The following is a 22,029-nucleotide window of genomic DNA, read 5'->3' on the forward strand; positions in this document are numbered from 1 at the left end:
GGACACACCTGTGTGTTTTCTTATCCAGGTATGATTTTACTGTACAAGAAATGTGTTTGGTGTCCTGCTAAAAGGACCTAAGCCATTGCGGGTCAGACAATCAGATGGTACTGCATGGTGGATCAAAGTTGACAAGCAGTCAGAAACGAGCGCTGGACTGAAAATAAGTGGAAAAGAAATACCTCCAGAAAGCCTGGAGAACTTTTGCTGAAGACCACTTTAAAAAACGACTCTTTAGAAACAGGAATTAGGTGTTCTGTGGAAAAACTCAAAGTCTGTTTGTTAAATGAATGAACACATTTTAAACACAGACAGACTCCCGGGTATGAAACTTTCACAAAGAAAAACCAAAGGCTTGTAAATATCTGGATACACTGACATGTTTCTGGTTTCATGGATTCCTGTAAGACCTCATCACATTAAAAGAAAAAAACATAATTGGTGATAAGAGATTGGTGAAGGTTTGCAACTAGTCTGCAACTAATTTATAAGAAGACAGAGTCCCTGATTGAAAGCTTACTCAAATGATAAAGCTCAACACTGTTTTTGGAAATCATTTGAAAATTGACTTTGAATGTGACATATTTAAGTTTTCTTTAACTTGGTCTGCATTGCAAATAGCACTTTTAATGAAGATATGCAGCGTAATGACTGTGTGAGAGCGTCACTGGCTTTATTTCTAGACTGCAAATTGCATAAGTGTAGGTGGCAACAATGTCCCAGGTGAGACTGGAGAAGGCAGGAAGAAGAGTGTGTGTGGAAGCCACAGAGGTGTGTTTAGTGCGTTCTGTCACCTGACAGCAGCCTTGTTCACACAAACTAAATGAAAGCCAACATCATGCTCAGTCATTTATGCACAATACTGCAAGATCATTTGCAGTATTGCAAAAACAACAGGTTGGATATTGAATGTAATCTCAAATGTTTCTTTTTTTTGATGATGATGATTTGAATCAGCAGACCTTGTTGATGTGGTAGAAGGACTCTGTGTATTCACACTTATTATCACGGAGAGGCAGCCAGACTATCACCATCCTGAATCCTCCCAGCTGCACTCTGCTGCTGTAAGCAGTGAGCCTAATTTAATTAAAGATTAGATTTGGCCTTTACAACAGTGTCTTTGCTCACTAGCACAAATATCACTGCTGACTTGAATTTTCAAGACAAAGTGGATATTTGAGTAATTTATTCTGTGAAGTGAAATTAAATGTGTGAGTTGAAATGTTTTCATTCTGGATTAAATTCTTCTTCCTCTAAAATGTTCATACAAATGGGTCAGACTTTCCTTTCAGGTGTATCTTCTGCCACAAGTTTGTTTCTAATAAATTCAAACTTTTGGGGTTGAAACTGGTGTATTTAAGGTGCTTTTATTGTAAGGTAAAGAGCCTACAATAAGAGAGAAGACCCCAACAATCAGACGACCCCCTATCAGCAAGCACTTGGTGAAAGTGAGAAGGAAAAACTCCCTTTTAACAGGGAGAAACCTGCAGAAGAACCAGGCTCAGGGCAGGGCAGCCATTTGTTGTGTTGTTGTGATCGATTTGTGGGTGGGGGAAGGGAGACAGAACAAAAGGACAGCCATAAATACTAGTGACAGAAAAACATGCCATTCCCACCTGTTTGGAGTTGGTCAGATATAGCTTGGCTGCCAAATTGATGATCTGAAGCTTCACAATGTCCTCTTCATTAGTGAATGACTTGGCCATCTTCCTTAGAACATCTGGGGCGATCTTAGGTACATGCTCACAGTATTCTCCAATCAGCCACAGGATACTGGCCCGTGCCATTGGCACCTGAGAACACAGGTTGATAGCAAACTAACACTGCTACTACGGAGGGATATGACTGGCAGAAACAGGTTTACCGTCAATGTAAACAGTGGTTCAAGAGCCCAAGTCAATTAGTGAACACTTAGTTGACACCTGGTTTATAACAATAGATACTGAATGAGGCATTGAGGTAAGCTACCATCTGCAGGTCATGAAAGAGACTCTTACCTGAATGTTGTCGGTCAGTTTCGCCATGTGCTTTATGATGTCGCTGTGCTTCTCCGGCTGCATCTGCAGCAGCTTCTTGATAACGACCACTGACTCGGCAACCACCAACTCTGCACAAAAGAAAGAAGAGTCACTTGTTGAAATCAGAAATGAACAATAAATACATACTTTTAAATATCACTAATGCTCAGAGTCAATGAGTGGAAAGTATTCAGCATTCATTTACCAGTTCATTCACACTAGAAATTCACGCTGTTCACTTCATTCGGTATATTTGTTCAACTGTCATGACATTAAGACATGACCAAGTCAACCTGCTGAAGTTAAAACCGAGCAATGCAGTGAGGAAGAAAGGTGATTTAAATGATTTTGAATGTGGTATGGGTCTTGATGCCAGACATGCTGGTTTGAGTATCAGAAAGTGCTGATCTACTGAGATTTTCCTGCATAACCAGTAACCTGTAACCAAGTTACGCTGAATGCATAACACAGATGGGCTACAGCAGCTTCAGACCACAACAGGTGACAGTACTGAGACACCAAAGAACAAGAAACTGAAGCTGTCATTCACACGGGATAAAACTGGACAATAGAAGGGTGGAAAAATGTTGCCTGGGCAAATGACTCTCCATTAATGAAGCAACATTCAACAACAATCAGAGCATGAAAAATAACATGAAAACACAGATTCAACCTGCCTTGTATCAACAGTTCAGGATCCTGGTGGTAAAATGGTGTTGGGGGATATTTTCTCGACACATTTTAATCCCCTTAGTATCAACTGAGCACCATTTAAATGTCACATCCTGCCTGATTATTGTTGCTGGCCATGTCTACCACTTTCATGACCACATCTCATGATGGCTGCTTCCAGCAGGATAACATGCCATCACACACATCAAACAATCTAAAACTCATATCTAGAACATGAGAACGAGTTCACCGTACTCCACAGTCATCAGGTCTCGATCTATTTGATTAGATTTTTTGGAATGTATTTTTCTCTTTTTACTTTTAAGTCTTGTTTTTGATGTTATTTTGCCATCTGTTCATACAATATGTACAGTTTAAAGAGTGTCTTATACTAACAAATAAAAAGACTCACCATCTCGGTTGGAGAGCAGCTGCACAAGACCGTTCAGACATGTGTCCCTCACCTCGCTGATGTTGGTAGCACAGCGACCAATGGCTTGGATTGTTGCAGCCACAAAGTCTTTATCCATGCTTTTAATATATGTCTGCCAGAAAAAAGCAGCCACTCTGCATATTAATTCATACAGGAAGACAAAGTTGGTTGCTGACTGCTCTTCCTAAAACATGACTTATATTTTTTAATTGTACCTGAAATTCTCTGAGGATGGTGGAAATGTTTGTCTCGTTGGCCAGATTGGTTAGAACCTCCAGCTGCAAATAACAATTATAAGAATCCATCATGTTGTCATATCTCCACAAACTGCTAAAAGCTTCTGACCATCTTCAAAAAAAGAGAACAGAAAGCAACCTTTAGGACTTTGATCTGAGTTGGATCTGTTGAGCGGATGTAGAAACTCTTCAGATATGGTTCAAACATCCCCTGTGACACACAAAGACAGGAAGAACCTCAGTGAAGCTTCGTTAGAATAAAAATACCATTTATACACATAAATATAAAACAGAAGAAAACAGAAACACCAGCTTTAGCTCACCCGTCTCTTAATGGACATTGTTGCCACGTTCTGAAGAACAACATACTGGACTTCACTAAAAGAAGAAGACACAGAGTAAGTAGCGATCTAGGATTATTATCCTGATAATTGGTAATTATTTTGCTGTCAGAAGAAAACTAAATTTTTGTCTGAGATAAGAAGCGAGGGACAAGGAGGAGCTTTCAGAAGGTCTCTAAAAAACTGACAATATGCAATCCTGATTCTTTTTTATCATCATTTCAACATCTTCATTACTTTTCTGTCACTGATCATGACTGAAATCACACCATCATAGACGCAGGACGCATGCATCAAGTGCATCGGCCATTAAATTGTTCCCCTGTTGTTATTTAACCCACTTTAGTGCCTTGTTTGGAACCTCTCTCCATCAACACAAGGCACTTTAAACAAACGAATTGTATTCTTTACCTGCATTTCTCAGCTTTTAAGTGATTGATAGAGTTTTTAGATTTTACATGGACCTCCTCTGACTTGTTCTTCTTCCCTTGGTATGTCATTACAAAAAACAAAAACAAACAAAACTCTTCTGCAGCTGTATCAAGGAAATCATTAGTATTAAGAGAAGTATTCAATTTCACCACGATTCATAACGATGTTATTCTCACTTATAATTGAAACTGCTTGCAGTGCTTAGCCGTCATAGTGCTAACAGCTGAATTTCTAGCTTTGAGGCAGAACAAGTAGCATCTCTACCAGTTGCGTTTTCTGTTTATTTTAACTTTTTTTTTGTCCGATCTGTCAGAAACAACATTGTTATTGCTAGTAACAGCTTCAACATCTGGATTTCAAAATTAAGTTCATGTTAGCTGATAAAAATGTTGAGGGTAACGTGACCTAGCTTACTTTTTCAAGCAATAATTCTTAATCTTATGCAAAAACTAAAAGAATTCCAAGAGACGTTTCACAATTGGCCTCTACTTGAAATTTTGACTGAAGATAGAAACTTCTGGCACGTTTGTAGCTACCCCTGTACGCCACAAAACGTAGCAAGTAAAAATGTTTTAAAAACATTCCTGCTAAACATCAGCGCATTATTATTTAATGCAGTAAATCCATGTGGTTATTATCCGAGCCTGGACGCCACAGAGTCAATAGCAATAAGTCTAATGAAAGATAAGGTATGGTACAATGAATTTTGGACGACTCTCACACAGAGAGACGCTGGTGTTTGGTCGCTGCTGATTGATGATCCCATTACAGCACACCCTGAGCCACAGGACCAGTTGTGCAATAAAAAGCTGACAGTGTGCAGGACTTACAGGCAACAGGCCACCGATGTGCGATCATCACTCCTCATGGTTTATGAGTTCATGCTTACTTCAGCTTCACTGGGCTCCCTGTTTAATTTTACTTTCTGCTTCTAGGCATTAGCGATCCATTTTATTACGCTCACTTGTTATTTTGTTGTCATACTGTTTTCCACTTTGCTGAGTTTTGTGGTTGTTAAATCTTTTTTTTCCCTCCCATTTAGCTGTGTATTTTCTCAACATTTCAACTTGTTTCCTGTTACTTTCTCCAGAGGGGAGGCTGTTTTAATTTTGGAAAATGGCGATATAGTGATTTGAAAGCAATTTATTTTGAAATTATAGACTGTAAAGCTCACCTGTGGCTCCTCAGGAGACGGACCAGGGCCTTGGCAATCACACCAACCTCCGCTTTAGGGGCCAGATGGAAATACAGCTGAGCCACAGCCATCACCACCTGGATTGTGTAAAGAAAGAGAAAACAGAAACTTTTAAATCTCACACAGTGACATAACCTCCCAATGTAAAAAAAAAGAAAGAGGTGTAATGGTGAGTGTTGGATCATTAATGAGTTTTGTTCTCTATTAAAAATTTATTTATTTTCAGCAGTTAATTACCAAGCCATCACTACCTTATGCTTATGTTGCACTGGAGATGACGAATGTGTTTGGATTTATTCTGCTCATGTGTTAAATATACATGAACGAACTAAAGCAAATACAGATTTGCTCTCATTTTACTGCTCCAGCAGTAAAAAATTAATTCAAGAGGCAGGCGTTTTAAGATGCTCAGTCTGCATTGGAAACAGTTCTTACAAAGCAGAATTAATTGTGTAGATCCAATGCAGCATGTTAAAAAAAACAAAAAAAAACAAAAGCGCATATGCACTGGAATGCTGACTGGTTGAAAAGTGGGCCTGAATAGGAAATGGAGCAATATTGGAGTTCCCCATGAAGAAGACAAAGTACAAAAAAGCTCAAAAAGCAGCATGAGAAGCACCAAGAGCAGTGGACAGCTTTAATTGTTTCACTTTATGACAATGTTTCCTATGTTTTTTCTCCTGTATGGTGACCCTGAAAGTTCAAATGCACTGCAACTTAAGAAAACACCAGTAAATAGAAAAATGTTGCGAAACCACAGAAATTACAACCAAAACTGAATAACAAACATTGACTGTAGAAAAAAACAAAAACTCACAAAACACAAGAGAGGTTTTTGAATGTTTGCTATTACCCGTTTACTGTTAGCTTGTCACTTTCACAGCTGTTCCCTGATGATATTGTCTCGCCAAAAAACACTCCTTATATGTTTTGTGAGGTTTTTTGTGACATTTTGTGGCATTTCTTCTGTTTACATTGAGTTTTATTCTAATTGTGTTGCAGACATCATCATTTATTCCACATATTTTTAACAATGAGTCTTGTTGACTCTACAACATGTAGACAATGGCTGGATCGCAGAGGACCAACACAACCATGCTAGTCTTTTGAGAGAAAATAATGTTAGAGGCGTTCATAGGTGTGGTTAATTTCATGTGCAATTCACAAAACTTGCTCTGTTTTTAGTTAGTTTCATATCAAGCTCAAATATTAATAGATTCTATAGTTCGGCATTAAATATCAGCTGTAAATTGCATGTCACAAACATTACTTTGCGGACCTGATTCTCCTCCTTATATTTCGTGGTTTGAGTTCTCACCTCTTACACATGCTGATAATCCTTTTTTTTTTTACACCCAAACCCAGTTCGCGTTGGTGCAATGCGTTAGTAAATCTGGCCCTAAACCCTTTACAGGATGCTTCCTCATCAGTCAGTCACTTCAGCCACCTCTAAACAAGAACTCTGAACAACGTTGGGAGAATCAGGTCAGAGTATTGTCCTTGTCCTTTCTTATATGTAGCACACAGCAGGAGACAACTGGAGATGTTCTATTTGTTTCAAGAAAGGCAGCCACATGGGTAGACACCTGAATCTCAGTTGATATTCATGAAAGGAGTTTGAATTGACACAGACCATTTCTGATTGTTTACTGGTAAATTTATGGGCTGTAAAGAGATGCAGAGCTGAAAAAAATGATAGTCTGTAGGTTTGTCACCATGAGACTAAGCTTCAATGCTGGAAACTTTAAAGTAAAAAACACCAGGTTGTTGGTCTGCATCAAAGTCAGAGCAGTCAGACTGGAACCAATGACACTTGTTCATACCTTCATCACCTCTAGACTGGACTACTGTAATTCTCTCTATTTGGGTCTTCAACACTCATCTCTCCATCGCTTGCAGTTAGTCCGCTTGCTGCTGCGCGTCTTTTAACAGGTGTTAGAATGTATGACCACATCACTCCAGTTTTAGCAAATTTACACTGGCTCCCTGTAAAATATTGTATTAATTTTAAGATTCTTTTACATACTTTTAAAGTTTTAAATAATATGGCGCCTAGTTATTTAAATGAATTCCTCAACATGTATGACCCCAAAGGAGCACTGAGATCATCTAGTCAGATGCTCTTAGCACAACCAAGGTCTCGATTGAAACATAGAGGAGATCGGGCCTTCGCAGTAGCAGCAGCCAGACTCTGGAATAATCTGCCAGAGGAGATTCGTACTTCAGAGTCTATTCAGTCTTTTAAATCACATCTTAAAACTCACTCTTTTACTTTGGCTTTTAATTCAAGTTTAGTATGAGTACCATCAGGCCTGTTTTATGTTTTATTGTTAATTCACTGTCTTCTTATTTATCTGTATTTGTTTCTAATTTAGCTATATTTGTTTCTCTATTGTTTTTTCTTGTTTTTAACCAATTGTGAAGCACTTTGGTCAACTATGTTGTTTTTGAACGTGCTATACAAAGACATTTTGAATTCAACTGAATTTGAATTGACTGTAGAAAACTTTATATACAATCATTGGTTGGAACTGATACCTGCAAAAATACAACTGTATGAAGTCATCACTGGAAAAGGAAACTATTTGGTTTTCCATTTCATTGGTTTGATGCAAAGCAGGTAACCACATAAAGAGCAATTACAGCTCCATGATTGACTTTTCCACTTCATGCAAGATAAGCGAACACTTGTTGGCTCAGGAATGGGAAAAGTGTTTCATATTTTATTTCTCCACAAGAAACCAGCTCGCCTGCAGCAGTACAAAGGTTGGATAATGTGTGTGACGGCAGAATTTCACAATATCTATCATGGGTCAAAACAGGCTACTCAAGGTGACCACAGCAGCACTAATGCATTGTGATGCTTTATTAATTTCCTTGGGGAAATTGCCCTCATTTTTGAGCAAGAGATCAGCTCAGATTAAATGCTGTACACAAGGACACTTAACCATTAAAATGCTTAAGTGTCAGAGGCTTTATAAGTTGAATGAAGACCTCATCTACTCATTAAGAAAAGATTTTAGAGGGCACAGTCACTTTCCATGGTAGTGAGTCAATAGACTGAGTTTTACTGCAGGAATGTGTGTGTATAATTCAAAAGAGCAGAGGTCTCACAGCTGCGTTGCGGCTCTGCAGGAGCGGTTTGGTATTCCTTAGTAGCAGCCGGTGGTCTGGATCCATCACATATGGCTTCCTCTTAGCCATGGCAGCAGCCTCGGCCTTCTTCTCCTTCTCCTCTTCGTCTTCATCCTCATCTTCATCTGAGCCGTAGAAGGTCTTATCGCCGCTGCCTCCCTCCTCCAGCAGGGACTCCTGCAGAAAAAGTGATTCTTGAGGAGTGCTTTCAAGTTATAATAAAATTTTCACTGCAAGATGCAAATAGATGTAGACTTAAGAGTTCTGCTGTCTCATCCTTCCCAATTCAACTGTTTAATCCTAGCTACTACGGCCACTGTAGGACTAATGTGTCAGTTAAGAGAGATAAAAAGCATTAAATTTACACCCCTTAATGGCTGTGGCCAGCCGGCATGATCTGATATTGTTTGGATCACATCTTCATCTGCCCCAGAGTTTTCGTGTATCTCTAGAAGGCTGTCAGCCCACGCTTTACCTTAGCTGTCAATGCTGTGTGAGAGGTGTCTGCATCTATTTAATCTGGAAAAGGCTGTATAACTTTGTGAAAGGAGTTTAAGGTCAATAAGTCAGAGAAGCTCCCGTCTGACCGATGACAGTGATACTGGGTTGAATAGTTAAGGATACTTGAACTTTTCTGTGTGAAAGACTGTTGTTTTTGCTACTGTTAACCTGTTAGCCTCTGTTAGATACTGTTGGCTGCTGTTAGCCGGTATTAGTAAAACTGTTGTTGTAGTGGATGCAATTTTTTGGGACCCTGATGCTTAGGGAATAAACTCATACAATGTGAGAATGTAGTCAAACTGTTTATCAGATGTACAGTGGGGCAAAAAAGTATTTAGTCAGCCACCGATTGTGCAAGTTCCCCCACTTAAAATGATGACAGAGGTCAGTAATTTGCACCAGAGGTACACTTCAACTGTGAGAGACAGAATGTGAAAAAAAAATCCATGAATTCACATGGTAGGATTTGTAAAGAATTTATTCGTAAATCAGGGTGGAAAATAAGTATTTGGTCACCTCAAACAAGGAAAATCCCTGGCTCTCACAGACCTGTAACGTCTTCTGTAAGAAGCTTTTCTGTCCCCCACTCGTTACCTGTATGAATGGCACCTGTTTGACCTCATCATCTGTATAAAAGACACCTGTCCACAGCCTCAACCAGTCAGACTCCAAACTCCGCCATGGCCAAGACCAAAGAGCTTTCGAAGGACACCAGGAAAAGAATTGTAGACCTGCACCAGACTGGGAAGAGTGAATCTACAATAGGCAAGCAGCTTGGTGTGAAAAAATCAACTGTGGGAGCAATCATCAGAAAATGGAAGACATACAAGACCACTGATAATCTCCCTCGATCTGGGGCTCCACGCAAGATCTCATCCCGTGGGGTCAAAATGATCATGAGAACGGTGAGCAAAGATCCCAGAACCACACGGGGGGACCTGGTGAATGACCTGCAGAGAGCTGGGACCAAAGTAACAAAGGTCACCATCAGTAACACACTACAACGGCAGGGAATCAAATCCCGCAGTGCCAGACGTGTTCCGCTGCTGAAGCCAGTGCATGTCCAGGCCCGTCTGAAGTTTGCCAGAGAGCACATGGATGATACAGCAGAGGATTGGGAGAATGTCATGTGGTCAGATGAAACCAAAGTAGAACTTTTTGGTATAAACTCAACTCGTCGTGTTTGGAGGAAGAAGAATACTGAGTTGCATCCCAAGAACACCATACCTACTGTGAAGCATGGGGGTGGAAACATCATGCTATGGGGCTGTTTTTCTGCCAAGGGGACAGGACGACTGATCCGTGTTAAGGACAGAATGAATGGGGCCAAGTATCGTGAGATTTTGAGCCAAAACCTCCTTCCATCAGTGAGAACTTTGAAGATGAAACGAGGCTGGGTCTTCAAACATGACAATGATCCAAAACACACCGCCCGGGCAACAAAGGAGTGGCTCCGTAAGAAGCATTTGAAAGTCCTGGAGTGGCCTAGCCAGTCTCCAGACCTCAACCCCATAGAAAATCTGTGGCGGGAGTTGAAAGTCCGTGTTGCTCGGCGACAGCCCCAAAACATCACTGCTCTTGAGAAGATCTGCATGGAGGAATGGGCCAAAATACCAGCTACTGTGTGTGCAAACCTGGTAAAGACCTATAGTAAACGTTTGACCTCTGTTATTGCCAACAAAGGTTATGTTACAAAGTATTGAGTTGTATTTTTGTTATTGACCAAATACTTATTTTCCACCCTGATTTACGAATAAATTCTTTACAAATCCTACCATGTGAATTCATGGTTTTTTTTTTTTCACATTCTGTCTCTCACAGTTGAAGTGTACCTCTGGTGCAAATTACTGACCTCTGTCATCATTTTAAGTGGGGGAACTTGCACAATCGGTGGCTGACTAAATACTTTTTTGCCCCACTGTATATTGAGCTTCAAATGTATCAGTGTGATTTTTATGATACTCAAGCTTATCATTAGCTACCATTATGTTAGCTTAAAACTAGCTGCTGTTGCTCTTTAGCTGGCTCTTTTCATCTGTCGACTGCTTATGTTATACTTGAGCCCTCAGTTCTTCATCTGTATGCTTTTAGCTCCTCCTCTCTTTATCCTCCATTTAAGCCAACTTTCTGCTGATTGGCTGCCCCTTGCAAAAACATGGTTTGCTCTGATCGATATCACAACGAGGCAAGAGCAGAGAATGTGTCTGAAACTGAGCTCAAAGAGCAGTCTGGGGTTTTGGCTCACAGGGATTACTTGGACCTTACATGAAACTTCAGCCATGTTTAACCTTCAAGCGACCGAATGTCTTCTTGTTAGAATGATTTAATTAAATACTTTTATTTTTATATCTTCTTCTTAAGTGAGTTTGTACTGAACCTACGCTGTTTCCTTTATATATGAGACATATTTCAAGATATTCTAATGACACCGAATTTGGTTTTTAATATTTTTTATGTTAGGACTTAAAAAATGTAAATGATATAAGACAAATTATATTATTTAGACATACCTTGCATGTTATCGCTTGCAAAACAAACCTTCTGAATTTCAATAACACTTTAAATCTTGAGTTCTGTTTGAGTGAATTATATATGCAATATGCAAATATACAGTGGAAAAACTACACTGATCAACAACAAGTCATGGTCGGGGTGTTTTTTTCCTACTTTATTGTCTCCATTTAAACCTAAATCTAAACAATTCAATTCCAATATAAATTTTATAGCTGCACATATAATCATACAGCTGGTTTGGTAGTCCACAATCTCATCGCTGCACTTTGCAGATGATGTGGTCCTTCTGGCCTCACGAAGAACTGATCTCAGTTCAATTTATTTATATAATGTCTATTGCCGCACGGTGCTTTATATTATAAGGTTTTAATAGAGAGCAACCCCCACAAGATAATTCTTCACAAGCAAGCAGCTGGCAACAGAGGGAAAGAAAAACTCCCTTTAACAATAAGAAACCTCTGCCAGACCCAAACTCAGGGAGGGGCAGCCACCAGGTTTGTGTGACATACATATTAGTCTTGTTTACAAGTCGGGAACAAAGCTTAGCAATAGAGTGTGGAGCTCTAGTTTCTATCATTCAGGAGACTAGAGGACTCAGACTAGAGGGACTTGTCCTCCGCACTGAAAGGAGCCAGTTGAGGTGTTTTGGACATATACTGTCAGGAGGCCCACGATATGCTGGACAGATTATATCTCTTGGCCTTGGCTTTAGTAATGCCTCAGTGTCCTCTCAGAAGAGCTGGGGGAGGTGGCCAGGAAAAGGAAGGTCTTGAAGTCTATGCTTAGACTTGCTGCTGCTGCGACCCAGAAAAACAGCAGAAAATTGGATGGATGGATAATAGGTCCTTTTTAAAACGTCCATGCAAGTCATGAAATGGAGAAAAAGGAGCGCAGTGTGGAAAAATGTCCTTATTGTAAAATGGCTGCAGCACATTTATGGGTAATTACTACAATAACAATGTTGTGGGAAAAAAATTGTTCCATTTGGGCCTAGTCACTTTTGACAAAAATAAGTCAACAGGTGTGTTTGTAAAAACTGATAAATATACTGAAATCAGGTGGCAGTGAGAGAGGAAAATAAATGACAGGATGATTGTACCACTGCACACTCACAATAGTAGCTAATGTACCTATACACCTCTGCTGCACCGTAGTCGCCCAATATGTGATTCATATGCAAATTAGAAAATAGTGACAAAACATAATGGCTAAACTTATTTCTAGGGTTGTAAGTTTGCATGGAGCGTCGCAACACGCAGTGATGAAGCCGGCGATATTTTGTTTATATTATGTACTAAAATTCATCGATACAAGTAGAGTCTGCATGTAAGGTGTTACTGCTCCTCAGTATAAATTCATGTTTCTGTAACACACAAATTAGTCATGAAAGTATTTGATGAGGCTCTAACCTATGAATCTCTTATTTTACCTGTTCAAGTGTGAACATCTGCTGCTTCTCTGTTTCTTACTTCACTCTCAGTTAAATACAAACTGAAGACTGTCAGACTGAGGAATTGGTTAACCCAAGTGCAAGCAGAAAACTTGATGTATTTACAGAGAGTGAAAAAAGGCTATGCAGCAATGAAAAGAAAATGAAACATTTCAAAATGGTCAATAAGATTAAATCCCCTAAACTGAGAGCATCAACGACAGAACGCATGGCAGTCTGACAAAGACAGACTAAACATACACTAAGAGGAAAGGATAATAAGGATTAGATGAATCAGACTTTTTAAATTCTCGACCGTGATCTCATGAACTCTTCCAATGAAGTCAAGTCAACGTGATTAGGAAAAGGAGGTAGAAGATTGGAAAGAGCAAAGTTGAAAATTGGAAATTTTTTGGACTGCTCTTCAATTACTCACCTGCACCTACAGAATAAATTTGCACAAGGAAGCGAGATTAGGTTAGGTAAGGAACACTTGAACCAAGTAGGGTGGGAACAGATCGAAGGCGGGAAGTCACAACATAGAAAACCACATTCAAAAAGTGAAAGACGGACAAGGAAAAAACTCACATAGAACCGAGAATAACCAAAGATAATAAGAACAGTTTCACATTAGGCTATATGTTACTCATCAAAAATGTAGCACCTGTTGGCCTGCTTGCTTTCTCGTGCTGTGTGTTGCTTACTTACATTGATGTTTGGGTTGAGAAACTGCGTTCTGGCGTAGCGGGTTAGCATGTTGATGATGACGACCTGCCCCCACTCCTCAACATCAATCAAGAGATTACACAGCTTCCTGTAGTTCTTGTGGATCAGATCAATGCGCTCCGGACACACCTCTTCAAAAGCCATCACAACGCTTCCTGCCACCAACTGCAGTGCATTTCAGACCACACACATTAAGATAAAGTTCATGAATCTTCCTTTAGGAGGTTACAAGTTAGCCCTGTGGATTTTAACAATATCCATGCATTGTACAATTAAATCTTCAACGGTACAAAAAACCTGTAACTACTGACTGACATCTGCAGTCTGTTTCTGGTTTTGTTGCATTTCCCAGAGAAAGAGCTAATGCAAAAACTGCAAGGTGAAAAAGGAGACTGGTTAAACAAATGATAAGCCTTGAAACAACCGGGGCATTAAATGCAATCTGGTGCTGTGCACAGCAGCTGGTCCCTGATATTTTGTGCACTGTGTGGTTTGCAAAATTGTATTTGCCTTTGCTAGAAATAAAATCTGGAGAAAACACTGAATCAATAAAGAGAAGAGAGGAAAAACACACCGTGGTTTTGTCAGCGAGGAGTTTCTCTATGACTTCAATCAGCTGGTCTTTTTGTTCAGGATCCAAACTGAGAGGAGAGAAGAATAAATCAGTAAAAATGCATGAAAAATTGTTCCAGGAACTGTAAGTAATCATCCTCAAGGGTATAAAGAAAATGGATTTTACTGCTAGAGCAGCAATGAGTTCTCAGGAGTCTATTTTCTACTGCTAAAGTTTTATAGTGGCAGCAAGTCATATCAACATTTGATCTAGCAGGCCTAGCAGTTCTCAGACTGGGAATCGAGGCTCCCACAAAGAAAAAACAACAAAGAATTCATAAAAACTGGAATGTAATCACAGTATTACTTAATAATTGTTTGATTCTAAATGTCTTAAATAGAAAACAGGACACATACTGTGTTTTTCTCTATCAAATTTATATATTTCCTACTGTGTTAAAGTTTATGAAAAAGAGAAATGGTCATATGAAAAATAAAGTTTCAATAGGACTGTACGCTGTCCTGTAAAAAAACTAAGCACACTCTTGATGCTTCCACTGGAATTAAGAGGGTAAGTAGCAGACAGGTGCTGCTAATCAAATGCGCTTGATGAATTATGACCACCTCCATAAAAGCAGACAAGTTGTTAGTTTGCTGGTCTGGAGAATTCAGATGTATGTTAACACAATATTGAAATCCTCCCAGGAGTGGACACCCCAGCAAATTTGTTCTCTTTTGTATGAATGTCTGTTTGAACTCCTAAAAAACAAGACGCTACATCTCAAAGGGTTCATCCTGATACAATAAAGCCATGCAATGCTCAGAGAAGTTGCTAAAATCCCAAGACAACACCGGAACCTCTGGTACAACGTTCTTTGGACACCTCATACCAACTGTCAGGCATGCTGGTGAAGAGGTGATGATTTGGGTTTGTTTTGCAGCCACCAGACTTGCAGCACTTTCCAGTTGACCATTTACTTCTCTGTATATCAACAAATTTTATAGTCAGTTATGAGGCCATCTGACTAACAGCAAACTCTTGTCCCAAATTGGACCATGAACTTGGAAAATGAACCCAAACACACCAGAAAATCAGAATGAGTCACAAAGAAGAATCAAGCTGTTGCAATGACCCAGTAAAGTCCAGATCTCAACCCAATTCAAATTTAGTGGTGAGACCTTTGGAGAGCTGTGGATAAACACATTTCAGCAAACTTCAATGAACTGAAGAAATGTTGTAAAGAAGAAGGGGATAAAATTCTTCCACAATGGTGTAAAAGATTGACTGTGAGAAAAAAATATGATCATTAGTCGTTATAATAACTGATACACTAAGAGCTAGCAACTCAATAAATCATGCTAACTTTGTTTTATAAACCTAAAACTGTCCTTTTGGGTTTGTACCTGTATAGTTTAGGGATTGCATGTGCTGCGGTCTTCCTGACATACGGAGACATATCCGAAGCAGCTTCTTTGATGGCCAACATCATTATTGGAACGATGATTGTTACTCTTATGCTGGAGAGGACTCGCAGGGCGCTGGCTCTGATCAGCTGGTTCGGATCCTGGAGAAGTACAAAGTGGTGGAAAAATACACTTTTAGAGGTGGTGAAATGTTGCATTTTGTTCATTGCAAAATAGTAATAAAATCTTAAAAAGGAATCTGTAGTTATGCTAGCAGCTCTGTGGTGCTGTTCCCAGGGCTAGTAGTTCCTGCAGTTTTATGCTAAACTCAGCATGCTAACATGATCACAATGATTAATATAAAGGTCAGTCAGTAATGAAATACAACACTGTTAAGTAAAGTAGCTTACCACTTTTAGGAAATTTGCACTAAAACACAGCACTGCCATAGCTGGTTCTAATATAAAACGTTTTTTAAATTTTATTTATTTGGTCGTGATTTCAGGCCAAGTTATCCAGTAATTCTAGGTATTTAAATCAATTCATTTTCATTTAATTTATATAGTGCAAAATCACAACAACAGTTGCCTCAAGGCACTTTATTCTGTAAGGTAAAAACCCTACAATAATACAAGGAAAACAGAAAGCCCCAACAATCATATGACCACTATGAGCAAGCGCTTTGGTGACAGCGGGAAGGAAAAACTCCCCTTTAAGAGGAAGAAACTGCACAAAGAATCAGGCTCAGTGAGGGGCAACCGTCTGCTGTGACCAGTTGGGGGTAAGTGGAGCAGAGAGACATGAACTGGTTCTTATATAGCGCTTGTCTACTCTGTCCGAGCACCCAAAGCGCTTTATACAGCTAACTCATTCACCCACCCACTTCTAAGCTTAAGTGCTAAGTATCTAACATTCATACTCCGATCTTGCATGCAGACTGGAGCAGCCTGGGATCGAACCACCGACCTTCTGGTTAGTGGCTGATCCACTCTGCCACCTGAGCTACAGCTGCCCCACATGGTGTGAAAGAGAACCAGAGATAAACAATAACTAATACTTAAATTAGTGCTGTCAGCGTTAATCTCGTTAAAATGACGTTAACGCCATAACCCGCATTAAATAGTGAGTTATCGCGGACGGCGCTAACGCGTTGACGAGCTAACCGTGCTAATGCGTTAATTTAAGCAATCAATTCAGTTTCATTTAAGCTTTTTTTTGTCCAAATGTTGTAAACAAGTTAGGCTTTTAGAGCCATTCACTCATAGTTAACGAGGACTGTCGTGCAAGCTAGGTGAATTGCAGCTAATTTTTGTATATTATGAAGACAAGAGGCTTTACAAAAATGGTTTATATTATCTCAAATCTAAAAAATTGTCACATATATAAACTGCTGTACCTTCAGACCTCGCTGAAACGTGGAAATTGACAGCAGAGCAAGATCCTGCTGCTCCTCAGCGTAACGCACCAAGTAAACATAGACCAGCTTCTTCACCTGGAAAGACGAACAAGAGGGAAAGAAGAAACAAATGTAATCATTTAAATCTTAACAATTTTACCCAACCTATGTGTATTAGCTTGATTATTTTCACTGAGATGAGTCCAGTAAGGCACAGTTATTAACATGCAAAAGTGGAGAAGGAAATTGCAATTTTGTTTATATGAGATAAAACTGCACTCCACGGAGGTTTGGAAAATGTGATAAGATAATATGAAGGAAAATGAAGAGTGCAGAGCCTGTAGCACATGAAGCAACATGAGACTAGGTTCATTACCAACCTCTATGTTTTTACAAGCCACGTTTTTCACCACAGCGGGGAAGAGATCTGATGCATTTTTACCTCGGGCAATCATCTGTAGAGAAAAGACGCATCCAAAAAGCATAACAAAGATTTCACAAGATGGCATTTTTCAAGCATTTCAATTGTTGGCAAGAAAAAATACATTTTTTATGTTTTATTTTATCTTTTGATGCTTTTTTTTCATGCTCTTGGCCCGGCAGGAATGATGAATGAAAAGATGGGTGTGGAGCCTCAGAAGTAGAAATCTGACAGAGTATGAATATTTAACAGCTGACTGCACAGTTTGCATCTCTTATCACAGTAGTTAAATCATTGGAGGCAGCCTTTGTCTTATGGCTCAGAGCACAGTTTTATAAAATGACTGCATTTTGACAATAATACCTTGAGATTAATCGCCAGTTTTGGTATAGAGAGCATGCTTCTGGCCTTTTCTTAGTCTCAGAATAAGTACTTGATGTCAGTAACTTGATGCATTGTATGTTGTGCATTTAAAGGTTTGACCTTGTGCACCTGTGTACCCGCTGATCAGTGAAATCTCAAGGGGGGGAATCTGCCCCTTTCTGCAATGTTAATGTTCCAGCTAGCCACTTACTTTAGTTAAAAAATAAAATAAAGATTTCTAGGTTTTTATGTGAATCTACACCCACTGGCCACTTCATTAGGCCAATGAGTTAACTGTTCATGAGCTCGTTAGAGCATCAGTGACATAGTTGTCAGACAAGATCAGATAAATAATAACTAAAGTAATTTTTAAAAAAAATATGGACATTATTAGAGCCAGAAAGATGGATTATGGGTATGCTCACTGGCTAATCAGATGTCAGCTGTCTGCCTTGGTTTCACAGTTAACACTACCTGTTGCTAATCATCAAGATGGAGACTGCAAAGACACTCAGCTCAGCTCAAGGCTTCAAAATTGAAGTAATGACAGACATGGTGGCCATGAGGATCTTTTGCTTATCGTCCACAGTAAACGTGACTTTCTCTTATTTTTGTATATATTTCTTTCGTTTTGTATATATCCCTGTTGACTGTACGTTTTTCTCCTGTTTGCTATTTATTCCTGTTGTCTACTATTTATATTGTATTACGGCACAGTTGGTGTGGAGCACCCACAATTTCATTGTACATATACATTCTATTCTATTCTGTTCTCTGTTCTGAAATAGCGTTATACAGCAGTATTATCCATGACATTTTTTAAAGCATGATAATAAACTTCATGGCTCACTCTTGATGTGATGCTAATTTCCCATTGTGTCCATGTGATTTATACTCACAGCTACAATCCGCTTCATTGCCTCCAGCTTCAGGGAGTCTTTGTTGCTGTCCAGCATCTCTTTCAAGTCGTCATGTCTACGGGAAGAAAACATTATAAAAATATATTTCACAGCATGGAAACCACAAAACACCCAGAATGCAACAAGAAGTACTGATATGTTTTACTTTTAAAGCTCAAAATTGATCAAAGACTACAGCTGTGGCCCCAAAATTATTCTCTTTGAAGTAGGAAAGCCTCACAAAATTAAGAAACATTTGAACATAAAATACCTGGATAATTGGAACGTGACATAATCGCTAAAACAAAATGACTTCTCAAACACAGACTGTTGATAAATGGGTAGAAACGAGTGTTAGAAATATTTTGGATGTGGCGAAGTAGAACAATACATAAAATAGAATACATTAGGTCTATCAGTATCATATACAATTGTTTATTATTTAAATAAATAGTCTAGTGATTTTATTAGCCAAATGTTGGGCCAGTTAGCTGATTTGTGAATTAATCAGCAGCTAAATAAATGATAATTACTACGCTAAATCAACAAAACGATGACCAAATCAAGTAAAATATTTTGTTATCACTTGCAGAGTTGAAAAGTATTACTAATTCAAAAAAAATATAATTTATCATATTTGTACTTGACCAAAAAATATAAACATAAAGCACGTAAAGCAATTGTCATCTTCTCCAGTTGACTCTATATAAACTTTAATGATGGTTCTTGTTATTAAACCACAAGATTTTAAACCATAGCAGAGAATGTCTACTAGCTTTTTCCTATTAACTTGTTCTTTGGGTATAAAAGCTGTTTTATTTTAGTCAAGCACAGTTGTACTTTGGCTAATGTTCATTTTCCACTTCAGGTTTTTAGATTACTAAACAGAAACCAAATAAAGATTTGAGGTGTTCGGATTTAGCTTGTAGGACTCAAGTTAAAGCTAGTTTTAGATTTAGTTTTTACTACTTTTAGTACTTTTGATATCAAAATATATTATATTTTATATATATATATATATATATATATATATATATATATATATTATATATATATATATATATATATAGACTTTTTCTAAGAATTTTGACTTTCATTTCAGAATTTTGACTTTTTTTCTCAGAATTCTGGAAAAGAAGAAAAAATAAACGTGCCCACTTTTTTTCCCCAGTGGCCCTAATCCTCTTCCTTAGTTTCTGTCATCTGATACTGTAATATTTACCATTTTTAATGTGTATTATATATTTTATTAACGTTTGCTCTATCTAGACATAATACTATTTTTGGCTTTGCAATAAGCTCTGCTAGCATACTTGCCTCTATCACCTGTTGCATCTATTGTACAGTTTGTCCATCATTGAGTGCCAACGAAATGCTGATACAGCAAACTGAAAACGCATTCTCTAGTTTTTATCCAATTCCATCTAACTTGGACTTGGCAAAGTATATCATGTAAAAGCACCTCTACTGTATTATCACCAGTATATATATTTTTTATTGTATATTATTTTCTAACAGCTGTGCTTTGTATCTGCATACAGACTACTGTATAACAGTGCTTTGTTCTCCAGCTTTGCTCATCCATCATTGCTGTCAGAAACAACAGAGCGGTCAGCTCACACAGCAGTCTGAGTAGATCTAAGCCGACATCTCCACCCAGCTGCAAAACAAACACAAATAAACGGCAGTGACAGTTTCCACCAAACCTGCCTGTAGGAGAACCTGCAAACACTGGTTTCAGTAAGACAACACAACAATACAGACAGGAACAACTGCTGCAGCTGTCAAGATAAACACACCAGGCTAATTGAATTCTGAAATACTGATGGATGGCATTTTCAAGCAACCTTAGCATTCATTCTGCTGCTTCCCCATAAATAAGATACAAAAAGACTTCACGTATTTTCATTCCACAAAGACAGAAATGCAACTTTGAGGAGTTGTCTATATAATACCCTCAATCATAACCACTTTAAATCAACTTGTAAGTCTTATTTTCTTTTAATAGTAACAGTGTACATATATATAAATTTGGCAGTGTTATGTGGGTATTATTCAATTTCTGCCCTTCAGCTAGCTGCTTAATTACCCACAATAACAATATGATTCAATAAAAGCAGCTTCTGAAATGTTTTCACGTCTAATTATGGAATCAGTTACACTCATACAGTAAGTTTCTTTAAATCTGACCCTACTTAGCACAAAAGGAAAACTGTAAACTACTCTAAAACCACCAAACAGGACAACTCTCCCAGCAGACAGACCTTTCATTACCAATCAGGGTCTTGTCATTTGGTGGTATGGGAAATGAAGGGTGGAGTTCAGTTGGTGGTGGGTGGAGTGATTGCTGCACATTTCCCCCAGCGGGTTTCCAAGGCAACAAAGAATGCAATAAAATGAAGTTAAGTGATTTCCCCGTTTCCCAGAGAGCCTTTGTTGCATCTGACAGTATTACCACATGGGATCATCATCGACTCTAACAACCGAGTCCAGAGTCTCTGAAAATGATTGAGTGACTGCACACTTGTTTTAGAACAGGTGAGAGATGGGAGGCTCAGATGTGGCAAAACTGGGGTTTCCCCTCACACAAACAACCTCACTGCTGGCATTGAGAGTATTTCTTAAAGCTTCTCTTTTAACTGAAGTATATCTGAAAAATAAAGGGATCTATATTGTATTATAGTCTTCAAATTTGGCTAATACCCCCTAAACTGTGAGATGCAAATGTAAAATATTATTCTTTATTTATATCACTACAACATGCAGGTTGCAATATACAGCTTCTGCTACCAAAGATTAAATATGTTATTAGTTGTATGAGCTTTTAAAAGACATCATTACACTTCTGTAATTCATGTCAGATCCATTCATCCTTCTCCAGTTCAGACTGGAGGTGGCTGGAGCCTATCCCAGCTGCAATAGTTGGTACACTCTGTAGAGGCTCACCTACATGTGAGACCCTTCAATTTAATAAACTAAATCAACAGATATTCAGTGATTACTACAGTAAGTGCATACATATTACTGATGTGCAGTTATATGTATTCTCCATATCTTATGGCCACAACTGGGAAACACAACCCCCCGGCTGTACTTTTCCAGCTTTCGGCTAAAGTGCCAACAAAGTTTTCGCTAGAGCTCCTTGTTGCCAGGAACAGTAAACCGCACAATCATAGACGCAGCCCATCCTTGTTGGTGCCTCATTGGCAGATTTGTATAAGGATGTATATGACTGTGTGCTCTGCATTTGAGTTACAAGTCAAAACACATTGGTCAAGCAGTACGGCAAATACTGCTAGAGCTGTGACTTCCTCAGATCTTGGCCTCTTCTCCGTAAGTTGTGTCCAAAATGCTTTGAATTA

At 38.8% G+C, this 22,029-nt stretch overlaps 1 protein-coding gene across 14 annotated transcripts in view; it reads right to left on the bottom strand.

The window, feature by feature from the left end:
• ap3b2 (adaptor related protein complex 3 subunit beta 2) overlaps positions 1–22,029 on the bottom strand; it is a 65,123-nt gene that overhangs the window by 26,708 nt on the left and 16,386 nt on the right. For all 14 annotated transcript variants that reach the window (XM_035914798.2, XM_035914788.2, XM_035914770.2 and 11 more), the window contains exons 2-15: positions 18,668–18,743; positions 17,365–17,439; positions 16,985–17,080; positions 15,589–15,749; positions 14,207–14,273; positions 13,615–13,797; positions 8,442–8,639; positions 5,307–5,404; positions 3,683–3,737; positions 3,499–3,570; positions 3,339–3,401; positions 3,103–3,235; positions 1,998–2,107; positions 1,617–1,793 (exon numbers count right to left, since the gene is read on the bottom strand). In XM_035914798.2, the coding sequence (XP_035770691.2) occupies positions 1,617–1,793; positions 1,998–2,107; positions 3,103–3,235; positions 3,339–3,401; positions 3,499–3,570; positions 3,683–3,737; positions 5,307–5,404; positions 8,442–8,639; positions 13,615–13,797; positions 14,207–14,273; positions 15,589–15,749; positions 16,985–17,080; positions 17,365–17,439; positions 18,668–18,743 (1,564 nt within the window). The remainder of the gene's footprint in view (positions 1–1,616; positions 1,794–1,997; positions 2,108–3,102; positions 3,236–3,338; positions 3,402–3,498; positions 3,571–3,682; positions 3,738–5,306; positions 5,405–8,441; positions 8,640–13,614; positions 13,798–14,206; positions 14,274–15,588; positions 15,750–16,984; positions 17,081–17,364; positions 17,440–18,667; positions 18,744–22,029) is intronic.

The sequence above is a fragment of the Neolamprologus brichardi genome, chromosome 7 (genome assembly GCF_056152115.1).
Source record: "Neolamprologus brichardi isolate AB-2024 chromosome 7, ASM5615211v1, whole genome shotgun sequence".
Classification (NCBI taxonomy): domain Eukaryota; kingdom Metazoa; phylum Chordata; class Actinopteri; order Cichliformes; family Cichlidae; genus Neolamprologus; species Neolamprologus brichardi.